This window comes from Thermobia domestica, chromosome 1 (assembly GCF_964235325.1).
Source record: "Thermobia domestica chromosome 1, izTheDome1.hap1.1, whole genome shotgun sequence".
Lineage (NCBI taxonomy): Eukaryota > Metazoa > Arthropoda > Insecta > Zygentoma > Lepismatidae > Thermobia > Thermobia domestica.
In genome coordinates, this window is record NC_137454.1 from 4,423,107 (window position 1) to 4,448,315 (window position 25,209).

General features: G+C 37.9%; 1 protein-coding gene across 1 annotated transcript in view; it reads right to left on the reverse strand.

The window, feature by feature from the left end:
* Nucleotides 1-25,209, reverse strand: part of s-cup (spermiogenesis-related protein stanley-cup) — a 199,725-nt gene that overhangs the window by 100,962 nt on the left and 73,554 nt on the right. The window contains exon 2 of the mRNA XM_081754543.1: nucleotides 13,156-13,238. Within this exon, the coding sequence (XP_081610669.1) occupies nucleotides 13,156-13,193 (38 nt within the window). The 5' untranslated portion in view covers nucleotides 13,194-13,238. The remainder of the gene's footprint in view (nucleotides 1-13,155; nucleotides 13,239-25,209) is intronic.

Below are 25,209 nucleotides of genomic sequence, written 5' to 3' on the forward strand. Positions count from 1 at the left end.
ACTGCCGCATTCCACTTTAGTTACACTTCTTGCCACTTTGTTCTTCATTGCTATCGCGACACCATTCTCAGCCTTGTCGCCACCCGAATAGTATATTCTGTAATTTCCCGATACTATCTCATCTCTCCCTGGCCATCTCACTTAGCAGTTGGTAATAACTTTTACTATAGTATTGTGATGTATTGTTCGGCAGAAACGATTCCAGTGGAAATTTCCTGTCTGTTCATATCTCTCGAGGTGAAACAACACCACACCATCACATCTGTAACATTGATACACTAATCTTTTTTGTGGGTACTGACTAGTGTCTACTAACAGATCAATGGGAGGGCTGAGCAATGTGAGCATATTCCCAAAAATCATTGTTGCGCCATATTTTGATTACACAGGATGGGCATATGCCACTGCAATGTTGCCACAAACGTTGCATCCAAATTGAATGATGTTTTCTTCTGAGACAAATTCCATTTCTGTCTGATCGTTGCATTTGTGTCTTCCGTTATCAAGAACAGTCTAGATGATATCAGCATTCTATTTTGCCACACAGGTACCGCAACGAATTTTCTGGTATGTGCTGTTTAATTCCGTATTCACTTACGTCTTATATCCATCGACGATCTTTGATCAGCCAACGGTGCATCAATGAGGTAATGCCATCTTTTTTTTTTTTTTTTTTTTTGCAAATTCTGCCATTTTCTTGAGAATAACGTGCGACCGCATCTGGCGCGAACACGATATTCCATTTCTTTATCTGGCGCCAATTGAGAATGACTGGTCCATGATTATAATAGCGTAGACCTAATCTAATTACGATTCTTAAACTTTGGCAATACGTAGCTGTTTCACTTTTTTGTACCTCCAGAGTAGATCCTAGATAGTTTGTCTTACTGCAATCGTTATGCATGCCTCTGATGGACATACAAGCAACCGCATTTAAACTTCGTGCGATGGTCTCGCTGCAAAGTTACATATAGCAGAAAGTAATAAGTGTAATATTTTCACACTTGTACCTTAAGTTACCTATCATCCATATTTCCAGCTACTACCTTTTTCCTTCTTGAAGTCTTAATTTTAATGTCCAGTAGTGTATTTCCTTAAGAACTCTAGGGTAGGCAAAATCATTTCTCTTGGAAGATTTCATTTGTGGAAGTCTTTTTTTCGGAAAATTTTCTCGAAAACATTTAAGCAATTAAATACATATTTTGTTTATAACCTTATAATATTGTAAAAGCTATGTTCCTTCGAAAAGGATAGAACTGATCGGTGTGATTCTCGTAAAAATGGTTTGGAATAAATATTTCAGTAACAAACCTATAGTACGATAAATTACTTATATTAGACAAAAAGCTGAACCGGTGCTATATACTTTGTGATTTTGTTTATCGCGAAAGCAGTAAATTAATAATTTCAACGTATGTACATGTTTGAATGCCATGCAAACCAGAAAATGATTTTTGGATTCCGTTCCGTTCTTCCTCCCTAGGCGTAGAAGTCACAACGTATCAGAAACGAACCTTAAATTCGTTGTTAGGCGAAGACGTATGGTTGTTATGTTTCATGGGAATTAGGGATTTATTAAAATTTCGCGCTGACTTAGAATATGGATTCACAGATTGGTAAATTTGCAGGAGAAACATCAAATGTTATTTCAAAAGAGAAATATATAAGTAATCTTGTATACGATCATCTTACATTGGATATTCCTGACAATGTGAAGAGACGTAATACAAACTGTATGCTTTTAAGCAGATATTACGCCATAAGAAAACCGTGGTTAAACGAAGTGCTATCTAAAAAAATCGTTTAAGTTCTTAATTTTTCTTATATGCTCCAGTAGATTATTAAAATATACTGAATAAATATGTAACATGTGTTACACAACGCCCTAATTTACATGGATACGCACCATCACTGACGTGTCTGCTCCCTTCGGCCACACTTCCGCCCAACCACGCAGGCCCACCAGCTTCACTGTGTTTTCACTCTGTTAGATACACTTATTGCTTTCAGTGGTCATCTAACAGAGATTGGCGTATGTTTATACGTATTAAGCTCTGCTAACAATAATCTTCATCCAAGAATCTAACTTCTACCACAAAAAACAATGCTTTATGCTACTTGAAGCCGATTTCCTTATGAAACAAGTAATACAGTGACACATACCTTCAACGGACCTTTATTAAACGGAAATTCGTTTTAAACATAAATATTTCTCGGTCTCATGAAATTAGGGTTGAAATACATGTTAAATTTCATTCATTAAACTCAAATTTTGTTACGCGGACAATGAAAAATAAAAACAGATCTCTTAACGCAAATTTTGAAGTTCCGGAAAGGAACGTTTAGAGTTTCTAGACGTTCTATTAGAAACCAGAAGTATACAATACCCTACGTTATCAGCGAAACAGACACTGATGTACAAACATAAATAGACATAACGGATATAGATGCCTTAATTAAGAAAGATGTTGGAATCCTGAGAGGAGAAAGTAAAATGTATGCAGAAGAGGAATATGGCATTGACTAGGAAAAAGAGAGTCGGCTAAAGACTTATCAAAGTCTATCAATAGGCTAAATTGTTTGTGGAAAGTCGAGCAGGGAAGCATTAATGTGTTGAGTTGATTGTGACTTTAACGTCCCGTTCAGTAGCAATGCTATATGAGAAGTGGACCTACTGATTAACGTGGAATCCGAACCACATGAGCTCCCGCCGGGAATCGAACCCGGGCCTCTCACGCCAAAGGCGCGTACGCTAACCGCTTAGCCACGGAGGAGCTCTAAGCAGTAATGTGTATAGAATCCTTCCTTGAATACTATAAAATAAAGCTAACGTTTCTACACCTGTTCATTGTATGTTTTGCGTGCATTAATTCGTAATAGTAATATTATACTGTAAATTGAATAAGACATTGTATTTTATCTCAGCATGTCTATTGTATGCATATATATATATATATATATATATATATATATATATATATATATATATATATATATATATATACGAAAAGTATGGATCCATATTTTTTCACGCGTACACCAATGAAGCACGGGAAACTTTCTTCACTGTAGATGTAGAAGGGACACTTAAGCACAGTCGTGAATGTTTACCCGCCCACGTCAGTCGCTGGTAGTCGGCCAACGAGTGAAGATGAGTAGTGAGCGGTCCTTAGATTTCAGTAGTTTGTAAAATGAGAGAAACACTTGAGCAACGATATTGTATCAAATTTTGCCTAAATGTTGGCGATACTCAAGCGGAAACCATTGAATCGGATCGGCACATTCAATTTGGAACGAGAATTTGGGCATGAGGACAGTGTCCGCGAAATTTGATTCAGGATTTCATCGCTTAACACGACCATTCTGTGTGTCGTCAGGCTTCCTACTCACCCGACATGGCTCCATGTGTCTTTTGGCTATTTTCCAAGCTGGAAATGCCACTAAAAGGTACTTGAATTGAGTCAAGAGAATACAAAGTACGAAATGCTACGGCACGATTGCTCACCATTGCAAAAACTGTGTTCCAGAAGTGTTTCTGACAATGGCGATAGCGCTGAGAGAAGTGTATGTACTATTACCAAGGACACTACTTTGAAAGGGATTAGTGTTTCGGATTTCCAAATTAATAAATGTATTTTTTCCAACCAAAGCTTTGATACGTTTTGAACACACCTCGTATATGGATCCATAAACTACTTCCACACTTAAAACTTATCGTGGCACTATCTTATATGACAGGGTACGGAAAACCCCTTATACTTGACCAATTTACACCCCGAACACTGGAAATAATTAAGAAGCATTCAAGAAAATATACGCCATATTGAATCACGATCGGGTAATTTATAATAAAGCTTTCATGTAAAACTAATTTATTATTTATTCATGTATATGTGAAATCGTTTAATGTGGGGTTCATTATATACCCTTTTACCTAATTATGGTTGTACACATTAACTACAAACATCGCTGTTTCATAAGCCTCTGAGGAATCCCAGAGAAACTTGTGTTAGAATTGAGTAAACTTTACGGGGAAGACACAAACGAACAGAAAGACAGACAGACGGATAGATAAATAGATACACCAATCGATTTTGGAGTCAAATGTGATAGAAGTTCGTTTACGTTCGCTTCAAGCCAGCAAATAGTTAGAAGCAAAGCTATATCGATGACAACACGACTGTTCCAATAGTGGCGAGTACTGTGATTCCTGCTCTCTAAAACAGTCATTGTCAACTGAATGTATTGCCAGGTCACAGTTTATTGGTGCTGGTCTTGGTAAAGCACACGGAAAGGGAAAGCAACAGACGGGAAACCTGACATATTCTGTGGTGACAGACAAACAACAACACCAACAGCGTAGTAGATAGATGGGTGTGCAAATACGCAACTCATGTCTCTATGGTTCCTTGCACTGTACCCACACTTGCTTATTCTACTCACCTATTTCATCGCCTTTCCCCTTTGCCCTGGGGTTTCTAACTTTTTTCTCTCAGTAAAATCGTACTTATTCTATATTGTCAGTTGGAAATTGCTATTCTAGAAGTATTGTGTGACTAGAATGCTTGCTATTGGTTTATAGGGTCTTTAGTCCGATTCCCAATGGAAGAGCCTTAAAATGTTAACCTATTACGGTAGTACCACTTTAAATTATACATCTAGACAGGTACCGGGATCGGTATCCAGCGCTTGTATCATGCAATGTTTTATTCGGTAGAGCCTAATAAAAGTCCTGGATATAAAGCCCGTGACATATTTATTTACAAAATAAATCTCTATAACAATTTTACAGATTCTTTCTTATTCTCTAAAACTTTTCAGAGTTTAGTTAGTTCTTGGCACACACAATAGTGGCTTCGGAATAAAGGTTCAATTTGTCTTAGATTATTACGGCCTCGGGAGAAAATTATAGGATTTCTCCGTAAGTTATTGCAGCCCCTGGAGAAAGATGATTAGAGGATATCTCCTTTACGTCATGAATGAATCTTGCCAGCTAGACAACTAACCTTTAACTCGGGGATGTTCGGTCAGCACATTTACTCTCAACACCCTTAGTTTTGTCCTTCTAGGCCGGAGTTTTTAACTTCTTAATTTATGTCACTACTCAGTTATATGACGATACTGCAGCAGCACTGAAAATAAGTAACCCTGCTGCTAATGGACAAATATCCGCTTGATAACATTAGTATAAGGTAAGCACGTGTTCCTCTTGGTCCAAACAAAAGAAAGGGGTAAGTCTCTTTTTAGGAATCTTCTAGCTTGAAACATGATATCGAATGAAATTATCTAGCAAAAATTGAATTCAAACGATAAAGAACTATTCGCGACTAATATAACCTTCAAGCCTTCTATTCAGATAAACATCTTTGAAAGATGACACCGTTGTTTCCATTATTTTTCAGTAGAATGAACATCAATTTAAAGCAAAGCAGGAACACTTAACCTAATGAGTTTAACGAGATGACATTGCGTTTCTAAATATCTTGTAACGGCTTCAATTTGGCTCAAAGTGAAATCAATACTTTCGTTTCATCTTCTTTCTTTCCAATTCGCTGTTTTCAATTAACACTCGTGTCCTTCTGCCGCAGAAAATTAACTTAAAGAAATCGAACCATGTCTCTTTCATTGCTCGATTCTCAATCTCTCAATTGCACTGTTACTTAGTGAAAATTGCAACTCCAAGTGAGACACATGTGAGTGGAATGAAATTAATACAGGAGAGCTGTTACCTGATTATACAGAACTGATTACAATTTCAGAATTCTACAACATTACTATTCTTGACAAATCAGTATGTTGCCACATGCTGCGACCAGAGCCTGTATACATCACGACAATCATAAGGGTTTCAATCGCAACTAACACTCTTATTTCGTGTTTTTCTAAGAAAAGATGTCAAAATTTGTTTAGAAAGACTAGCTGAACCTGCGCTCTCTACACAGCACACCATTCGCATATGAGCATAAATCTCCTTATTACTCACAACATATATACATGTCCCTTTACAGACACAAGTGAAACACGTCTTGATTTTTTAAAAAAAATCGGCGAGAGGTATCATAAAGGGGAGATTTTTCCGATTATTTTTTCTCAATATCTCGCACCGTTTGCAAGATTTGAGCCTACTTCCGGTTGGAGTTTCTAATTCATGTATGATCAGTGTTTTCTTTCTTCTTGCATATAGTATGTAGTAGCAAATACATTACATATACAATTAATTATAATGCCAGTTATATATGGTGTTCATTTGGCAAAACACACAAAAAATAAAGATTTATCTTAAGACTCGAGAAATGGTTATCCTTCCTTTTTCACTATTATTTGGCCATGGAACAAACGCCTGAGGCATATACAACCCGAATATACAACATTCTGGTGTTGTAATGTATAACGCATAGGATATGATGCTTTAGTTTTTTTTAATTTCAACGCTTCCAGCGTACCCTAAAAAATGTAATAAAGAAATAATGGCCATGTTTTTTTTTAAATATTCAATTAGAACTGGACAATTTACGCAAAATTTCCAATCGATCAGTGAAAACGTCATCTTTCTAGAGCCTGTAGTTTCCGAGATCTCATTGTCGAAAGGATTGACAACAAACATATAAATATAGTTTAAAAGAACTCGGAAGATGGAAGCACAATTCACATGCACTGATTTTAGAGAAGGCTTATTAAAATACAAAGGCTTTGAACAATAATTTTGTATCATAAACTTTATGAAAAAGATATAGTTAACTAATTTAGACTATTTAAAGTACAAATATTTAAAATGTTTGTCACTGTTAAACGTGAAATCACACACAACCGTAAATGAAAGATTGGAAGCCAAAGTTATAGGTTGGAGCTGAGGCGCTTTTACTCGAACTGGCCACCTGGAATCTCTAACCAGGTAAAAAAATAGGGTATCCGTAGCTGGCGGAGAAAAATAAGCAAGTCCTTTAGTGTGTCCATCCCCATTGGTTTATTTTAGTCGCGAACATCTTATACGGTTGGATTACTTGGCTCTTTGAGTTCAAGGAAACAATCGTCGAATTGATTATAAGCCTCCACGGAGGTAAACAGACGTGATTGATCCTCAATTGACGACCTTGCAATTCCTTTGGCTTTTCGAGTTTTTGATTCTCTCCTCTTAGGAGGCAGAGCTTCTGAAAATCAGTTGACGACCTCGGCATCTCTACCGGCTAACGAATCCTTCCAATCATGGCAACGGGACTCCATCCAGGGTTACCTGCTCAGGTTCTTGATCCACCCACTAGTGAAAAACGCAAAGCTCGCAGAAGAAATTCTACATAATCTAATTCTTCATGCAATACCGAATCGTGTTCGATACGCTCGCGTTCTCGATCACCACTTGTGTCCGATAATTTTGTGCAACCAGGTACACCTCCATCAAAACGCCATCACACCAATCGAGACGCCAATGACATCACTATCGATAACGATCAGGACTTCCCAACACTTGAGTCGACTCTAAAACCAAAGTGGTATCCATTCAAACTAACCAACTACGATACTAAGTTCAAAAATCCAAAACTTCTACTCCAGCAGATCACTAAATATCTTCTAAGGGAAGCTGTATCGGAAATTATCAAAACCCGGAATGGCATCATTATTCGATCTACTGATCCTCGATTTGCAACCATCATTCGCAATAAATTCTCTTACGAAATTTTCGGCAAGCAAGCCAAACTTGAAAAGCTACAACCACCAACTGCTAAACAACCTCCGCCGCCTAGGAAAGCACCCTTCTTGTCTGTCGTTATCCGTGGCGTCGACCCTATCATCCAAGATGGCGAAGTAGAGGAAGAACTAAAGCTAGAGGGCATTGACATCCATAAATGCATGCGTATTCGCAATAACCAAGGCCCGACCTACATGGTGAGAGTGCTAACCAATTCGCAAGATGCAATTGACACCCTACTTTCCAATGGCGCATACATCTTTAAGAAACGCCACCTTGTAGAACCTTCTCGAACTGCACAACCCTTACCGATTCGGTGTGAGAGGTGTCAAAAATATAACGACCATACTACAGCTAATTGTAAGAGCGCCTCGAAATGTGGTTATTGCCCCGGTCCCCATGCTACTAATCAATGTACGAATTTGCAAACGCCACCTGTTTGTTCTGCCTGTCCCGAGAGTCAACCTACCTACAGCTTTAAATGTAAATCACGCCCAGCACCTGACACCACAAAACCAAGTCTAGTCGTTCCAGTTCGGCTTCATACCACACAGCAAATTCAAATGCCTCCTACACAAACGAACAAACTGTAACTGTGGCTCAGCTACTCTCTTTCATAACCATCGCTCTTCAAAACATACATCCGTTCGATAGGCCACATGTTCTTCAACAAATCCAATATGCTGCCCGAAATGTTTTTCATATTAACCTAAATGCTACATATTCAGGACAATCTGTGTATTTCCATGCTGCACCACTCGAAACAGCAGTCTAAGCATAACATGATTATGGAACTTGTACTTATATTTCTAAATATCCGATCGCTACCAACGCACAAACTTTTGTTTGAGCATCTTCTTCTTGAAGAAAAAGCTAATGCATTTCTATTGAATGAAACATATCTTACATCCAAGAAAAGCTGTAAAATCCCACATTATCAACTTCTACGTCACGATAACACTGTTCCAGCACAACGTGCGAATGGCGGCGTCGCTATTGGCTATCCTGTTTCTCTTGCCATCCGATAACATTTCGTTTCATTTCATCTTCCGGAATATCTTATAGTTACGACCTATTTTCGCCAACTGTATGTCACTCTTGCAACCATCTATATACGCCCAGGTCACCATATTCCCTTTACCTTCTTCCAACACATCTCCAAAAGCTTTCGTAATTATATCATTATGGCAGATATTAACATTCACAGTAGAACTGCGAGAGAGAAACAACGGTTCATTAATTTCATTGAAACAAACACGACAGGCCCCGTCGCATACACGACAACAACTTACAACAACTCCCGTTGCATACACGACCCATCTCTCAAACTAACCCAGATATAGTGATTACCTCTGCCTCCCTTTATACTCGCTGTAATGTTACAGTTCTGGGGAATCTGGGAAGTGATCATTTACCAATTAAGTTAACAATCACGTGCCCGCAATCTGCTCAAATCCGATCCGATTCTACTGCTCGACGCATTTTTCGTTTCGATAAAGCGAACTGGGTCGCCTATAGAAATGACATAACTACTGCGTTGGCAGAAACTCCTAGTCCTGAAACCGAAGAGGCACTGTATGATACACTAAATGCTATCAGCACGGCAATTAAAAACGCCGGGGAGAAACACATCCCTACTACCAGGGCTAACTTTCCATGCCGTCCTCCGTTACCTCCGCAATACTTACCTCTCATACGACGTTCGAGAGATCTTTATAAAGAATATATACATACCAGAAACGAAGAAGCTCTTCGGCATCATCGGCAGATGCAACGCACAGTCTCTAATTACCTTAAAGCATATAAACTCCGAAACTGGGTAAAAGCCTGTAACTCACTTGCTGAAACAGCTCATCCTACACAATACTGGAAGCGGTTCCATCAGCTTACAGGGAAAACCACCCGTACTTCATACCCGTTAATAGATAACGACACTCCACTACAAAATGACAAGGATAAAGCCGATGCATTTGCAGCGTATCTCCAGGGAATCTTCACTCCTCTTCCGCCTGCCTTTTCTAAGCGTCATCATCCGGTTGAGGGACTTAATTTCGACACCTTCCGTCTCCAACCTGATATCCATCATACTATCTCTCACAATACTGAACTTACTAAACCAATTACCGTAACTGATATCACTCGCACTGTCCAGAACAAGAAAAATACAGCACCTGGTTTTGATGAGATTACTTATCGTCATATTAAAGAAGCGCCCTATCAGTTGTTATACCTTCTAGCTATCCTTTATACGTTCATCCTTCGTACAGGCTTTATTCCTTGTGAGTGGAAGACCTCAAAAACTCTCATGTTCCTCAAACCGCACAAACCACCAAATACTGTTTCCTCTTATAGACCTATTCAGCTTACTTCCGTGTATTGCAAAATTCTTGAACGAATTATTGTCCGACGCCTCCATTCTTATCTATCAGAACGTAACATCATCCCTTTACATCAGGCTGGCTTCCGCCCCGGTTTTAGTATCAATGATCAGCTACTTCGTCTGTCTAATATTATTACCAACCAGTTTAATACACAGTTTCCATCTTGTCTAGTGCTCTTCGACCTGGAAAAGGCATTCGATAAGGTATGGCATGCAGCTCTCATATATAAACTTATCCGTCTGACACTTCCCATATCATACATCAGATTTATCTATAATTTTCTTCACAACCGTATTGCATATGTCGCTCTTAATGACACTCTCTCACACCCCATATTTATTTTCTCTGGAGTACCACAAGGGTCTGCCTTATCACCTTTGCTTTATCTTCTATATGTAGCCGATATGCCACCGTTGCCACCTAACACACACATTTTTCAATATGCAGATGATACTGCATTTCTTACATTGGGCCGCACAATCCATCGCATCAGTACTGAAATTAATGTAGCAATTCAAAGCTTTCTCACCTGGTGTACGAAATGGCGTTTGAAACTCAACCCAGATAAAACCCAAGCTATAGTCTTTCTCCCGCCAAAACGCCGATCTCGTGTACATCGAAATCCTTCGCTACTTAATATCCAAGTACATAACACGCGGGTTCATCCAACTAAACATGTCACATATCTGGGAATTATTTTTGATCAACACCTCACTTGGCGTCCTCACCTTCAGAATGTAATACAGAAAGCATATAATAGGCTTAATCTTCTCAAACGTCTCACAGGTACTACATGGGGACTACGAGCTAATACTGTTCTTAATACCTACAAAGTATTCCTACGACCAGTCCTGACATATGGCTTCACAGCATGGATATCCGCCCTCCAACCCCATTATGAAAAACTGAAGATACTTGAACGCCATGCCATACGACTAGCCTATAGAATAAAGCTCCCGAGTCCTACCCAAGAGCTTTATGAAGTCTTGCCTTTTCCACACCTTCTATTTCATATTGAAGCTTTGCGATCGAAGTATATTACTAGCAGATTTGAGTCCCGACATCCATTACTTCTCTCAACCATGCAAGCAGACATTCCATACAATCCACCTCGCAAGCTATTGGAAACGCCTTTATCCCTTCTGTTTGCACTTTACCGATATACACTCCCTCCTGATCATCCGGATTTGGACGCAGTTGCAGCATTTTCAACATTCATAGTTCCTCCATACATAGCACCATCATTTACTGCACAGTAAGAACCTCATGTCTTAACAGGAAATCCATTTTGTCTTCATTACGTCCAGAGTCGCCTCTGGACAGAAGATAGATCTCACTTGTCACACTAATCATTACCTATGTGTTGTGTCGTTACACTGCACTTCATTTTTTCCATTTTCATTCTTCATTCTCTTCTCTCCAGTTACAGATAACGGATACAAATGCAACAGTAAACCAATACTATACAGCCGAAATCCCTATTAATGCAATCAAACTAGACACTTCTACTCCAGCTCTCCGAACATCCCTTAGCCCATCGAAAATATAGACCTCCAATAATACGTTTAAATCTAGTACCGCACAGAAGGCGCAACCTTCTCACGGTTGCTGGCTAATCGCCAGTATTGGGACAAAAAAAAACGCTTTTACTTGCTGTTGTAGCATTTTAATAGATAGATAAAATTGTACACATGCTATTCTGGAACAGACAAATAGGGAACAAATGTGTTTCGTTGAATGGAATCTCAGTTGCGTTTTCTTCAATTAACAAAACGAATTTATTAGAATTACGATTAGGATTTAAAAATCCTGAGCTTTCGGCATCTATGGCCATGTTAGCCCGTCACGTTTGAGGGATGACGTCCCGCGGCGAGCACACTATTCGAGGAAAGGGAAGGAAGGAAGCGGCCTGAAACTGATATTTTAGGAATCATCCTGACATTTGTCGGGTGTTAGGAGAACCCAGGAGAAATTCACTCAGGATGACTGGCTCACTTTTTTGTCCCAGTGCCACCACCGGGACAGCTCGTACCAAGGGCGAGAGCATAAGCGACTACGCTACGCAGACCCACTAAAACGAATTTATATATTTAAGTTTTTCAGAACACAGCTATTCTATCACTACTCATCATTCTGACTTTAAAAAGTATTCTGAAAAGCTGCTACAATCTGAAAAAGAAAATATCTAAAAGATATATCTAATAGAATTTATGTGATTTCGTGATTATTATATGTTATTAATTCTTTGTCCTCTTTACCCTAAAAACTTGCTATACGTGAATGTTGCATTGCCTTTTGTACTTCAGATCTTTTCTGATATTTTGGATCAGGAGAAGAAGTTATTATACAAATTATATCATAAATCACACGACTTCCTATGATTTTTCTGCTCTACTAAATTTAGTGTATCCGTAAAACTTCTGGCATTTGTAAAGTTTAAGAAGTCAGAAATATTTAATAAAATGAACTTTAACATATGCAGATAATTATAAATTTATATATATATTGGAAATTAATTTTAATAACACAACACTTGTATAAGAAACTAGTCATTCCAAAGAAAACAGAAAAAACCTCCATATATAAATTAATAAGCTAAGAAAATAATTATATTATAGGTGCTCAATAGACTAATCTACATACGAGAGAATATATATATATATATATATATATATATATATATATATATATATATATATATATATATATATATATGTTTTTTTTGTAAAATGACACTTATCAAGTTTTGTCAAACACAAAGTTAGCGATAATATTATGTTCGCTACGCGTAAATACATATTTCGTGAGATATGTACATCTGTCAAGCTGCTGCCAACACTTGTTATAAATAAAAAGACGTTTTTGGAGAAACTATACTGTATAGTATACCTTTTCTCATTTTTCTCAAAACTTCTTTTTTATGACATGTCATTTTCCAAAAAAAAAAAAAAAAAAAAAAAGAAAGAAATTAAAAATCGTATGTTGTGAAAGAGACAGAGGTGTTAAGTGTTTTTCTTTAACATGACATATAATGATACATAAACTAACAATAATGCATGTTTTAATTTAAATGAAAGATGCGTTACTTACATGAAGAAGACCATGAACTCCCCAAACATCCCTTCCATGATCCAGCGACAACAAAAGAATCGAAATATGGACGCCGTGCTTTCCTGCAAATATAAAGAGACAGAACGTCAGTCGCGAATATGGTACAGTGTTTGTTTAGTAGGAGATATGCTCGAATAATAAGTTTCCTCTGGTCGTATGCATTTTCTCAATAATTCTGAACAGTACATGGTATACAATATACGTACTTTTTTCACATACAAAAGTTTGATCAATCCTGATACATACTTTGGCATAAGTGCATTATGATATTCCGTCACTTGGTCTTAGTCACTCTTTTTATACGCACACCGTCATATGGACAATTTTAGAATGTGGTGATAAACATACATCCCTCACAATATGATCCGCAAGTTTTCTGTCTTTCTCGTCGCACCGTGGAGCCCATTAACTTCTTTTCTATTCCTTACCCTTATTTCAAACATCCATCGAGCGTACAAATTTCCTTATTCCATGCGTTCTATCATAGCTCGATCAACTATGGTTACTTACGCCTCAAATACGCTACGAGGAAGTCGCATCGTTACGCGTTAGTTTTATCTGGTGCGATTTTTAATCGCTCTCCACTATCTCACTACAACAACGTCAGCTATCGTACTGGTTAGAACGTTCACTTTTGTTACGTGGTGTCTGTGGTTCGATTCTAAGTTATGCCAAGTGGGCTTTGTGGTGGACAAACACCCTGCACGTGGGTTTCCTCGGTGTTCTTCCGTCTCCTCCTACTTTCTTCATCCCACATTTTCATTCATTTCTCATCATCACTGTCTCCTTTAGCCTACATGGCATAGACGTAGGACGTAAAACGTAAACTTTTCTTGTATTGCCTTACAGATAATGGTTAAAACTAACGAGTAAAGGTCAACGCCAGTGTTACTACCTCGAACGTAACAAAAATACAATTTTGGATAACTAACTTCAACGACAAGTTCCGTATTAAGATATTATACTTACACTTAAATCGTATGTATAAGTTTTGTTTCTCTAAACTTTGTGGGTAAATATCCTGATACAATACCTCCAATGTAGTGGCATCTAATAAGCTGTTATAAATGAAAGTTAAAGAACTTGTTAATGGAATAAAGAACTTATAGTGTGACTTCATTAGCAGCTATAGAATTATTTTTTATCACTAAAGAAAGTAACAGTCTTCCTCAAAATTAGAAAAAATCGATTAAAATATTCATTCCGTACTTTCAGTAGTATTCATAAAGAATCCATGAATTTTGCTATGTTTTCATGATTTTGTACCATTTCCCACAATTAATTTATATCAGGTTGTCTGCAATGTATTCAACCTTTGATCAAAATTGAGAATACATTTGATTTGAAAATAAGATTATGAAACCACGTTTGAATCATTTTGATCAATGACTTCCTGACATTTTTCTCGTCGGTATACAACTTCCGAAATTTCTGCTCAAAAGATTTCCACAGGCCTCTTTTGAAACTAAATTAACGGCAATCAAGGAATTTTGCACAAAGCGAAACAAATGATAGTCTGACGGTGCCAAGTTCGGGCTTACGGTGGATGCATTAAAGCTCCTCTTTAAAAGCACTCACACAAGGGAAAAGCTCGCTAAATTCCGGTGCACCAATGCGATCACCGCATACAATTTGTGGTGGATAACATTATGCCGTCATATAATATTTCGGGATTTAAAATTTACTACATACATTCTTTTAATATTTCTAAGATTATACTAATTCTATGTATCATCTATTCGTTTTCTTCAATTTATAGTCATATTCCTGCAGAATACTGTGCTAGTTCATTAATTAAGTGAGATCCCATTTGTCATTTTGGAGAACTAATAGCAGATTCTTGTTTTTTTTTCCGACAGACTTTTAATTCCTCACATGCTATGAGTGAAACTCCTCTAGAATTTCAAAAGAGTAACTTTATTATAGGGCCAATTGTTAGACTTCCAAACTGTGCTATGTGCAAGTAAGAATATTCTTATGTCCGCTTGTAGACATGTATGAGAACTAAAACGGTAAGAAAAAAGCTAGAAGCGGTTTCTTGCAGTCAATTCAGTGTCCTCAGAACAGTTTACCTCTCCACCCTTTAACCATCTTTTCTAACCAGAAGAGGTATAAATAAAATATTTACAGTCTCAACTTTGCTCATCGTAGAGCACAAGCGGCAACAGACAGTGACAAACAGTTTTCTTGAATCGATTCAACGTCTACTATTTCTCGCTATAGTATTGATCTCAATAAGGAAAAAGAGTTAGCTGAAAACGGCATTTTGATACGGGTTCAGTAATCTACAAATAAATTTCACTTTTTATCTATCTTTCTGTCAAAGTAGTAATGAATAAACAATAATAAATAGCGAGCAACGATTTGCTTGGCATGGATTTAATATTGCAAAAGTAGGTTCTTTTCCGACTTATTCTTCTGTTCCAATTGGAAGTGGTAGCAATCTAATATTAATTTCAGTTTTACTATTGGTATCCACAGAACAGAGAGATAAGATACTGAGAGTAAGTTTCAGCTCTATTTCCATCCCTATACTTAAACCTTAAGAAGTAAAAAACTAGCAAACTTTCTATTTTCAAGATTGATTCCTACAGAGAAAAATCCGTTCTCCGGACAGCGGTATATTGTACAAATATAGGGTATCCTCTTGTCTACTATAGAGATCAATACGGATCATACGTTATCCGTATGCTACATAGGCACTGCCCTTAGATGTTACATCATGCCTTTGCAGGATGTCTGACATCTAACAGTTTTCCGTATATCACATACATATACTTATGTTACCTTCGTCAGCTATATGTTATATACATCCATTTGTATGTGAGATCCTGACCTATATTGTTTCACATGGAAAGTACGTATAGATGGAACACTTATACAGAAAGTATTATAAAACACGCGTTTTCAGTTATACGTCTGCTGTACGTTAAGTCCAAAAACTACAGGAATTACGCATGTAACCTATCCTTAAGTACGCCACCTACATTTTTTCTCAGTGTACATAGTAGTAATTGTAAAATATACTAATAATCTGTTTTTGATATGGATTCAGAGTGCAAATAATTGGTTGACCTTACCGCCTCTTTATTACAAAAGGAAGTTATAGGTTTATTACTTCCGGTTCCAGTATCACATTCGCATACTTTGAAAGTCTAACAAAGATCCAAAATGTGAAACGAAACTAGTTTGTGTCATAGAAACTTCTTTGCTCTACAATCCTTAGTTAATATTATCCTCTTCACATACGTAGAAATTATTACATTACCTAGTGGGACTAATAAGATTGTACGAGGGCGACTTAAAAATTATCTACACTTTTGTCATAACTTTTCTTACATTGCGCACTTTATCTTCTGTCCTCGCATATTTTATTGTTATACTGTGGTATTAATGTTGTGAAAGTGTGATTTTAATTCCTTCATTTTTCTTCCTTCTGTTGCAGATATATCATGGCTGCTCCATTAGAAGCTTGTACCAAAGAGGAACAACGAGCAGTGATCCGATTCCTCTGGTCGGAGGGTGTCAAAGGGTCAGACATTCATCACAGACTATCATCGCAATATGGGAGAAGTTACTATCACGTAAAACTGTGCTTTTGTGGCTCGAAAGTTTAAAAGTGGTCGAACAAGTGTAACGCATGAAGAGGGAGCAGGAAGACCATCAACCTCCACTACAGATGAAAACATTCAGCAAGCTCGAGAGATGGTTCTGGCGAATAGACGAATCACTATCAATTAGGTAGCAGCTGCTTTGAACATCAGTCATGACTCTGCCCATCAAATCATCCACGACGAGCTCGGTTTTCGTAAAGTCTGTGCACAGTGGGTAGCAAAAAAGCTTACTGCAGAACACAAGCTCACTCGTGTTAGGGTCTGTCAACGCTTACTCACTTGCTTCAATAACGAAGCTGATGCATTTTAAAGCAGAATAGTCACCGACGATGAACCATGGGTTCATCACTATGAGCCAGAATCAAAACGCCATAGTATTCACTGGAAACACCCTGGATCTGCGACGAAGAAAATATTCAACACTGAGCCATCTGCAGCAAAGATTATGTAAACTGTGTTTTGGGACTCACATGAGTTCATAATGGCAGAGTTCATGAAAAAGGAAAAGACAATCAACAGTGCGAGTTATAGTAAAATGTTGGAAAAGAACCTGAAGCCGGCAATTCGCAACAAACGCCGAGGTTTGTTGTCGAAGAAAGTTTTGTTGTTGCATGACAATGTACGACCACACACGGTTCATCACACTATTGAAACCATCAACTGAGATTTGAGATATTGGAATACTCTCCCTACAGCCTAGACCTAGATCCATCTGACTTCCACTTGTTTGGGCCACTCAAGGATGCTTTGCGTGGTCGCCAATTTGCCTCAGATTTAGACATGCAAAATGCGGTGCAAAAATGTCTTCATAACCAACCCAAAACCTTTTATTTGGAAGGAATACTTAAGCTCGTTGACCATTGGGCCAAGTGCATTGATAAGGAGGGAGATTACGTAGAAAAATGATGTGCATAGTATAACCCTAGCTTCATGTAAATAAACTGTAGAATGAAAAGTGTAGACAATTTTTGACTTGTCCTCGTACATATAGTATATCAGTCCGTCCGTTAGTCCACAGGATAACTCTTGAACGAAAACATATTTTTAGTTGTGTTTTTGGCAATAGACAACTAGAACCATTATTTGGGCCTAGTTTGTTAATGGAGTGAATCCGTTAACATCTTATACGGTAACGGTGAGGTTAACAGAGTTTATTCATATCTCGTTTGAAATCTACTAGCATCAATTATCTGCTTCGTTGGATTAAAATAAGATAATTTAGTAATATGCTCCGTTAGCCAGTCGGTTTTTACTGACAAAGCGCTTTGAAATTGACAGAAACAAAGAAAAATAATGGAAAATCAGAAAATAACAAGTAATATATATATAGATTTAAATGGCATCGGATGTGTTACTGTTCATCTCAGCGACCCCGTAAACTATAGATTCGATACTAATATTGGTCATTTTCGATCATTGATATATATATATATATATATATATATATATATATATATATATATATATATATATACACAGGGCCGTGCCGTGAAAAATCAGCGCCCAGGGCGAGAGTATACGACGGCGCCCCCATACATATATTCCAAGCAATTTTTCCTATCCTTTTTCCTTTTCTCTCCCGAATTTTTGGCCCCCTTACTTCGTCGCCCCGCTCGCCCCCCACCGCACGGACCTATATATATATATATATATATATATATGTATATATATCTGCTGGGTTGCTATGTGTTAAATTTGAATACAAAATGTACCATGTAGAGAACTCAGAGCTCCTCAGATTGTTTTAGTTATCATCTAACTTTGAATAACTGATGCACCCAAAGTGTCCATATTCCTAAAGGTAAGTGGTGGGAATGCTCCACCAGTAGTTGTATTGATCAAGGGCCAACCAGAGCCCGATCAGAAATGATAAGCAAGATGTTAAGTATGAATCTATGTATTTTAATAATTTATTGGAGCTGGTCTGATAGATGTTGTTCGTGTAATATGAATTTAGTGTGAGTGTATGTCATGTATAATAATCGTGTTAGCACAACATTTGTTTGTGACACAAACCTTGATTGTTAAGTGGAGCAATGGAGACCCGTACTTCCAGAGAACAGAACGTGGTCGTATTTGTTATCGTTGTAATATCCAAAGAAATGATGGACTGATGAATCCTAATCGTGGTCTGTCATGAGGGTGTATTGATTCTTGTTGTTGAATGATGATATCTTTGAAGCTTTCTAGAGTTAAACGACGAACTACCTCCAATATATGTTTCTACGGCGTACTGATGCTATTGACTTATCGAATGTTGTACGGAAACTAACTAAGAAGTATGATCAGATTCGAGTTTCGTTCTTTCCTACGTGTGACGTTTTACTCTGTCCAACTCTCTGTACTGTTCTCTTCTAACCAGAAAAAAAAAAATTATATGACCAAAACTGCTTTCGTTCTAGAGATACGGTTTCAGTACTTGGGCTGATTTTTATCCATGTGCGTCCTAGATCTTAAAGGATCTTAATCAACCAAATCCGTCTAACCTCGATTCAACATGATGACACGAAATGATGTCATTTTTCTGATATCCGCATTGTCCGGCGAAAGTATGTTAACAAATTCGTTACATAATATTACGAATACTGTGTTTTTTAACCCAGTATGCACAGAATCTGAAATATACCCATACATAAGTAATGTTGTATTAGCACATATCTTATAAACAAAAAATGAGACTGAAATTAGACTTCTGTTTGTTTTAAGACAACCGTAATTTATGAATAACATATAAAAATTTAATTATAAAGAACCATAAAAATTTAATCATATTAACAATATATATATTTCCCTTCCCTAAGTTGCACCGTCAAAATGAAATGATAAAAACCATTCCAAGCCTGAAATTCATTCATGATGAAAATTTCATATGGATTGGTCGGGTGGTCCAAGAGTTATTAAGTCACATAGTTTACTATCACTTTTATTTATATACATAAATTTCCTTAGCGTCTATGCAACCTGCACAGTAGCAAAAGAATGTTGGTTGCCTATGGTAAAAGGATATGGAATTGATGCTCTTCACTATCCTCAACCCATATTATTTATTTTAACACCTTCCTTAGATTGTGCCGCATTTTGGAACTTTTGTCTCTTTGTTTCTGCCCTATCTTTTATCACGTCCTTCAGGTATACTTTCTTCTCAGACAATGATGCGATCATTTCTTTTCCTCTTATTTTTATTATTTTTTTCTCGTGTGCAATTCTCACCACTTCCTCATTAACTTCCCGTTCGAGTATGTAAATGTTGTCACTCTTCTCTACATTCACATTTATATATTCTCCAGTTCATTTTTGTTGCTTTTGCGTAAGATCCGTGTTCCTGCTCGGTAGAATACTGTAAGTAAAACTTTGATGAATCTTTATTGGAAGACTCAGAATATACGAGGGGCGTCCAATAAATTACCTACCTAGACAGGAAGGAATGCAGATAGGCTCAGCTGGCCATCGTTGTTTGTCGATGTAGTCTCCATGGAGGTCTACGCACCGTCGCCATTTTGTGAGCAGCGAAGAAATCCAAGAGAAAATATAGTGTTTGTCATGGCCTACAAGCGACTGGGAAACAGTCTGTTGGACCTCGTTGTCCGACGAAAAAGTTTTTCCCTCAGGTCCCAGTAGAAGAAATAGTCACTAGTGAGAAATTTGATGTCAGGCAGTGCTCCAACTTCTGCAAATCCATTGTTCGCAGCGTCAACAAACATTCGCTATGCGGAGTAACATAAACACTGCTCACAGCCATTGCTTTGCTCCGACTGATCTCAAATTGCGGAGCGGGGTTCCCTTCATTGACCTTGGCATGCGTATCAGGCGTCAGTATGCTTCGCCCCTACCTTCTTTGTCTAGGTAGATAACTTCTTGGACGCTTCTCGTATATTCTCAACTTTCTAAAATGTTTTTTTCTCAACTATTCATATCCTTGTACTAGTTTTACATTTATGCTTCATATGCTTACTAATAAAATATTCATGCAGAGAAAAATCTTAAGGCTTCTAACTTAAGATGCCATTCCACTACAAAGCCTATATTTATTACCGATTTCTTTCTCGTTTTATGCTTTCGGAGAACGTGGCGTATCATAGCAACAGAAGTATATGACAAGAATTGAAATAACATGTTTAAAATGAAAGATAAGATGAATGTCCTATAAAACATTTACCTCTCTCAAACCAGTAGATCGGGCTGCAATTCATGAAGGCGTTTTTAAAAGCATGTCTTCAGCGCCTACGTATCCAGTTTTCCTTACGAATGGCTTTTGCAAAGGACTGTGGGCGGAATCTTGGACATCTGGATTCTTCCACAGTATTGTGAAAGCTGTGACCTCTTAACAAAATCAAAATTACGCGTCGTTAAATGAAACCCAATGGTATTGTCAGCCATTCTGTGCTTTTATAACCTGAGTTCCATAAAAAAAATCTCTCTCTCTTTCTCTCCCTCTCTCTCTTTTAAAAAAGAATCCTTATTGAAACGGAGCATTATATTAGCTGAAAATGACCTTCTATGACACCTAAAATTTCTTCCAAGCTTTCATTCTCGGAAAGAAAGAAGAAAAGATCCGATGTTTCCAATTTCTTTGAAATGACACTCTCTTTCATGTGGGAAGAGCGTAACAATGGAGAGAGGGATCGTTGCGTGGGAGGGAAAGCGGTCCCGACACAGGAATCGATAAGAAAAGGTCACACTCCAACAAATGGGCCATTCCCTTGCTCCCCACTCTCTTCTCTCAGCTGCAGGTTGGGAGCTCCAGGGAATCGAGTCCAGGAAGGTTCCTACTTCTTGTTTCAGGGCTCAAGCTGACTCAAACGGAAGGTAATCTCACGGCTTATACAATCACCACCAGCAGAGAATTCTTCATATAGAACAAAATTTCAGATATTGAGTTTCATTCGAATCTGGGATTGAAGGAGATCCATGCTTTTATAATCCAAGTGGATGAACCACATGATTACTGTGTAATGTTGTCCCTTAATATAGAACAATACTTTATAACAATATTGCAAGTTAAATAGGTATAGCTTTCAACCCGTTATTTCAGAGGCCTTCAAGACGAAGAACACGTTCATCAGCTCAGAATTTTAAATATTTATTTATTTCCAGAGGTGTAGATAATGGGAAAATATAATATTGTTTCACTCAAGATCAAGTTAATCCATCTGGAAGTTTAAACATTCAATACACCCGAGAAGTAAATCACGTCACTTAACTCAATTTCCACCAAATTTAGACAATAGTATTTTTCCGTTGGGAATTGGATATTTTTGTTGTAATTGTTTTACTTGAGATAATTCAGATTTCAAAGTATTCACGTTGCAGTCAATAGTTCCATGAATTGCTCCCACACAGCAATATAACATATAGAACAGTTAAGTGGTTAAGTACGAGGTTCAGTCAAAAAGTTAGTTGCACTGCTTGAGAAAATAAAACCTGGTGGAATAGAAATTTTACAATAACTTTATTTGTATCGTAAAGTTCCATTCAAAATCTACTTTTCACCGTAATTACTTTGTTATTTAAGCATTTGTCGAGGCGTGGCACAAGTTTCTCTATCTTCTGCAAAGACATCTCGTCCAATGCCCGATAACCATTCTTGGGCTGCAGCTTTCACCTCGTCATTCAAGTCGTATCGTCGCTTTGAAACTTCGTCTTTCAAGGGATCAAACACATGGAAGTCACACGGTGAAAGGCCTGGGCTGTAAGGAGGGTGATCCCACAGTTCCCTCCTAAACTTTGTGAAAAGTTTGCACGTTTGTCGTGCTGCATGCGGCCTTACGTTATCATGCGGGAGCGCAATACCTTTGGACAGTTTACTTGGCTGTCGATTTTTAAGCGCTTTGCGCAATCGTATTAGTGTTTCACAATAAGAAGATCCATTTCCAATTTGAACGCTACATGCGGCTGTCGATACATGTTTACGACTGATTATCAGAACACCTCCATTTGCCTCGTCATACGATACAGCTACATGTCTGCAGTGTTGCCACACAGGTTCATCAAAATAGTCTTTGACTGAAAATATTTACGAAGGAGTGCAACTAATTTTCTGACTGATCCACGAATTTCTTGCATGCAACAATGATTACTTTGGTAAGAATTCACATCGAGAAAGATGTGAGGACTCAGAACTCTTGGCCTATATTGCACACGGCAATAATCGAAGGTACAATTCAGAACAAACTGATGTATGGGAGTACAAATACAGAAGTGGATTGTTAATATTTTAAAATTAGGAGAAGTAAGGACACAAGAGATGTCGTTGATGTATTTAGAATAATTGCTTGGTTGATGTGGCGTTTAACGTCCCTTTAAACAGCGGGGCCATATGAAACGTAGACCTAAGGCTTAACATGGAATCTGAACATCCTGAGCTCCCGCCGAGAAACGAACAGGAGTGTTCCGCATCAAAGACTCATACGCTAACCATATAGCCAAAATGAGGTTCATTCACAGTAACTGGTGAAAGGTTTCTAAGCAAAGGCAAGAAGGTTTATGTAATGTTTACTGATCTAGGATAAAGGTTTTGACTCACTGAACGGGGAAGTGATAATAGAAATTCTTAAGGTTAGTGTAAAGTGACAAGTTTTGCCGATAGATGTCACTACAATCTTCGTATCTCTCCCATGTGTTTTTTACCTTTCACGAAAATTTACAATTTCTTTTACAAATTTCAACCTAGAGAGTTCAAATTTTTAGAGAAGGAACTTCATAACCTATCAAAGGGAGCAATCCGTGCCGATTTTTTATTTAGAATTTTCTTTATTGTTGAAACAGTTCCATTGTTAAAGATTTAGATAACCATTTCAACAATTAAGCAATTTCAACAATGAACAAAATTCTAAATAAAAAGTCGGCACGGATTATTGCCTTCGATAGTTGATGAAGTTCCTTTTCTAAAAATTTGAAGTCTCTAGGTTGAAATTTGTAAGAGAAATCGTGAATTTTCGTGAAAGGTACAAAATATATGGGAAAGATACGAAGACTGTAGTGCCATCTATCGGCAAAACTTGTCCCTTTAAACCAACCTTAAGAAGGCTTGTAAGAAACACAGAACACTCACAAGAGACTTATGTATCGACCAGTGTCGATGCCACCTTTAATTTCTTACGCCAAACGGAAGAACAGATACATTTTGGGGGAGCAGATATTTTTTTAGTGATCACTCTAGCGTCATCACTGACACCGAAGAGGCCACACGATACTCAGATCTACAATATAACATAAAATTTGAGTCATCGTAATGTGTTCAAAATTTCAATGTTTCTCCACCGAGGACTGAGTCCTGGACCATGTGTATCACAGACAGCGACGCTAACTACAAGACCATTGACGACAACTGACAGAGTAACAAATGGGATATACTGTGATGTCTCTTTTAGATTAACTTAAAGGAGAATATATACAGAGTGTTTCAAAACAACACCGACAACGTTTGGGAGGTGATTCGCGACACCAAAATAAAACAAAAAGTATAGACCAACCTGGGTGCACAAATGCCTCCTTTCGGAATTATAGACTGCCAAAAACATGAAAAAATGAAGTTCAAAGATCCATAGCTCCAAAACTACGGAACCTACCGTAGTCTGGTCAAGACTTCACTTAGGAACTAATATGTGCCCTATCCAAAAATACATGTTTCATAATCCTAAGGTACTCACGCAACAATTTTTGTACAGGCAGTTTGGTTACGGGCATATAATCTGAAATACTCACTACCTTTATAAGAATTGTTGCTGAAGTACTGCAGGATTCTGAAGCATGTGTTTTTGGATAGAGCACATATTAGTTCCTTAGTAAAGTCTTGACCCGACTACTGTAGGTCCCATAGTTTTGGAGCTATTGACCTTTAAAGTTCATTTTTTTCACGTTTTCGGAGTCTATAACTCCGAAAGGATGCATTTGTGCACCCAGGTTGGTCTATACTTTTTGTTTTATCTTGGTGTCAGGAATCACCTCCCAAACATTTTCGGTGTTGTTTTGAAACACAATGTATATTTTGGATAGGGACCGTAGTGTAGTGGTCAGAGAGTCGGACTCACGTCTACGTGCTCCCGATCGGTGTTTCCCAATTATAGGCGTCCTCCCAGCGTCGTGAGGCGACCTGGGGAGTCAACGTGCAGTCACTAGGTCTAGAAAGCTCCCGGCACCCTTGTTAAAAAGAGGGCAACGCAGCGTTATGATCACGTGCTTGTCGCCAGGTTAGACGTAGTTCAACCAGTCACTAACAGATGGCGTTGGAGCGGCTCTTGCCCTCAAATGGGCTCTTGCGCCAAGTAGTTTGGTTTGCATATGCTTTAATTGCTAGTGCTGTTAAGTTCGCGAAGGGCACTTTTTTCCTCTCACTTTTTCTTGGAAGTGCAAAACATATATGTTTCTTCTCTATTATACAAAATGGTGGAGATAGGTGTCTGCTCTCAATAGGCTTCTC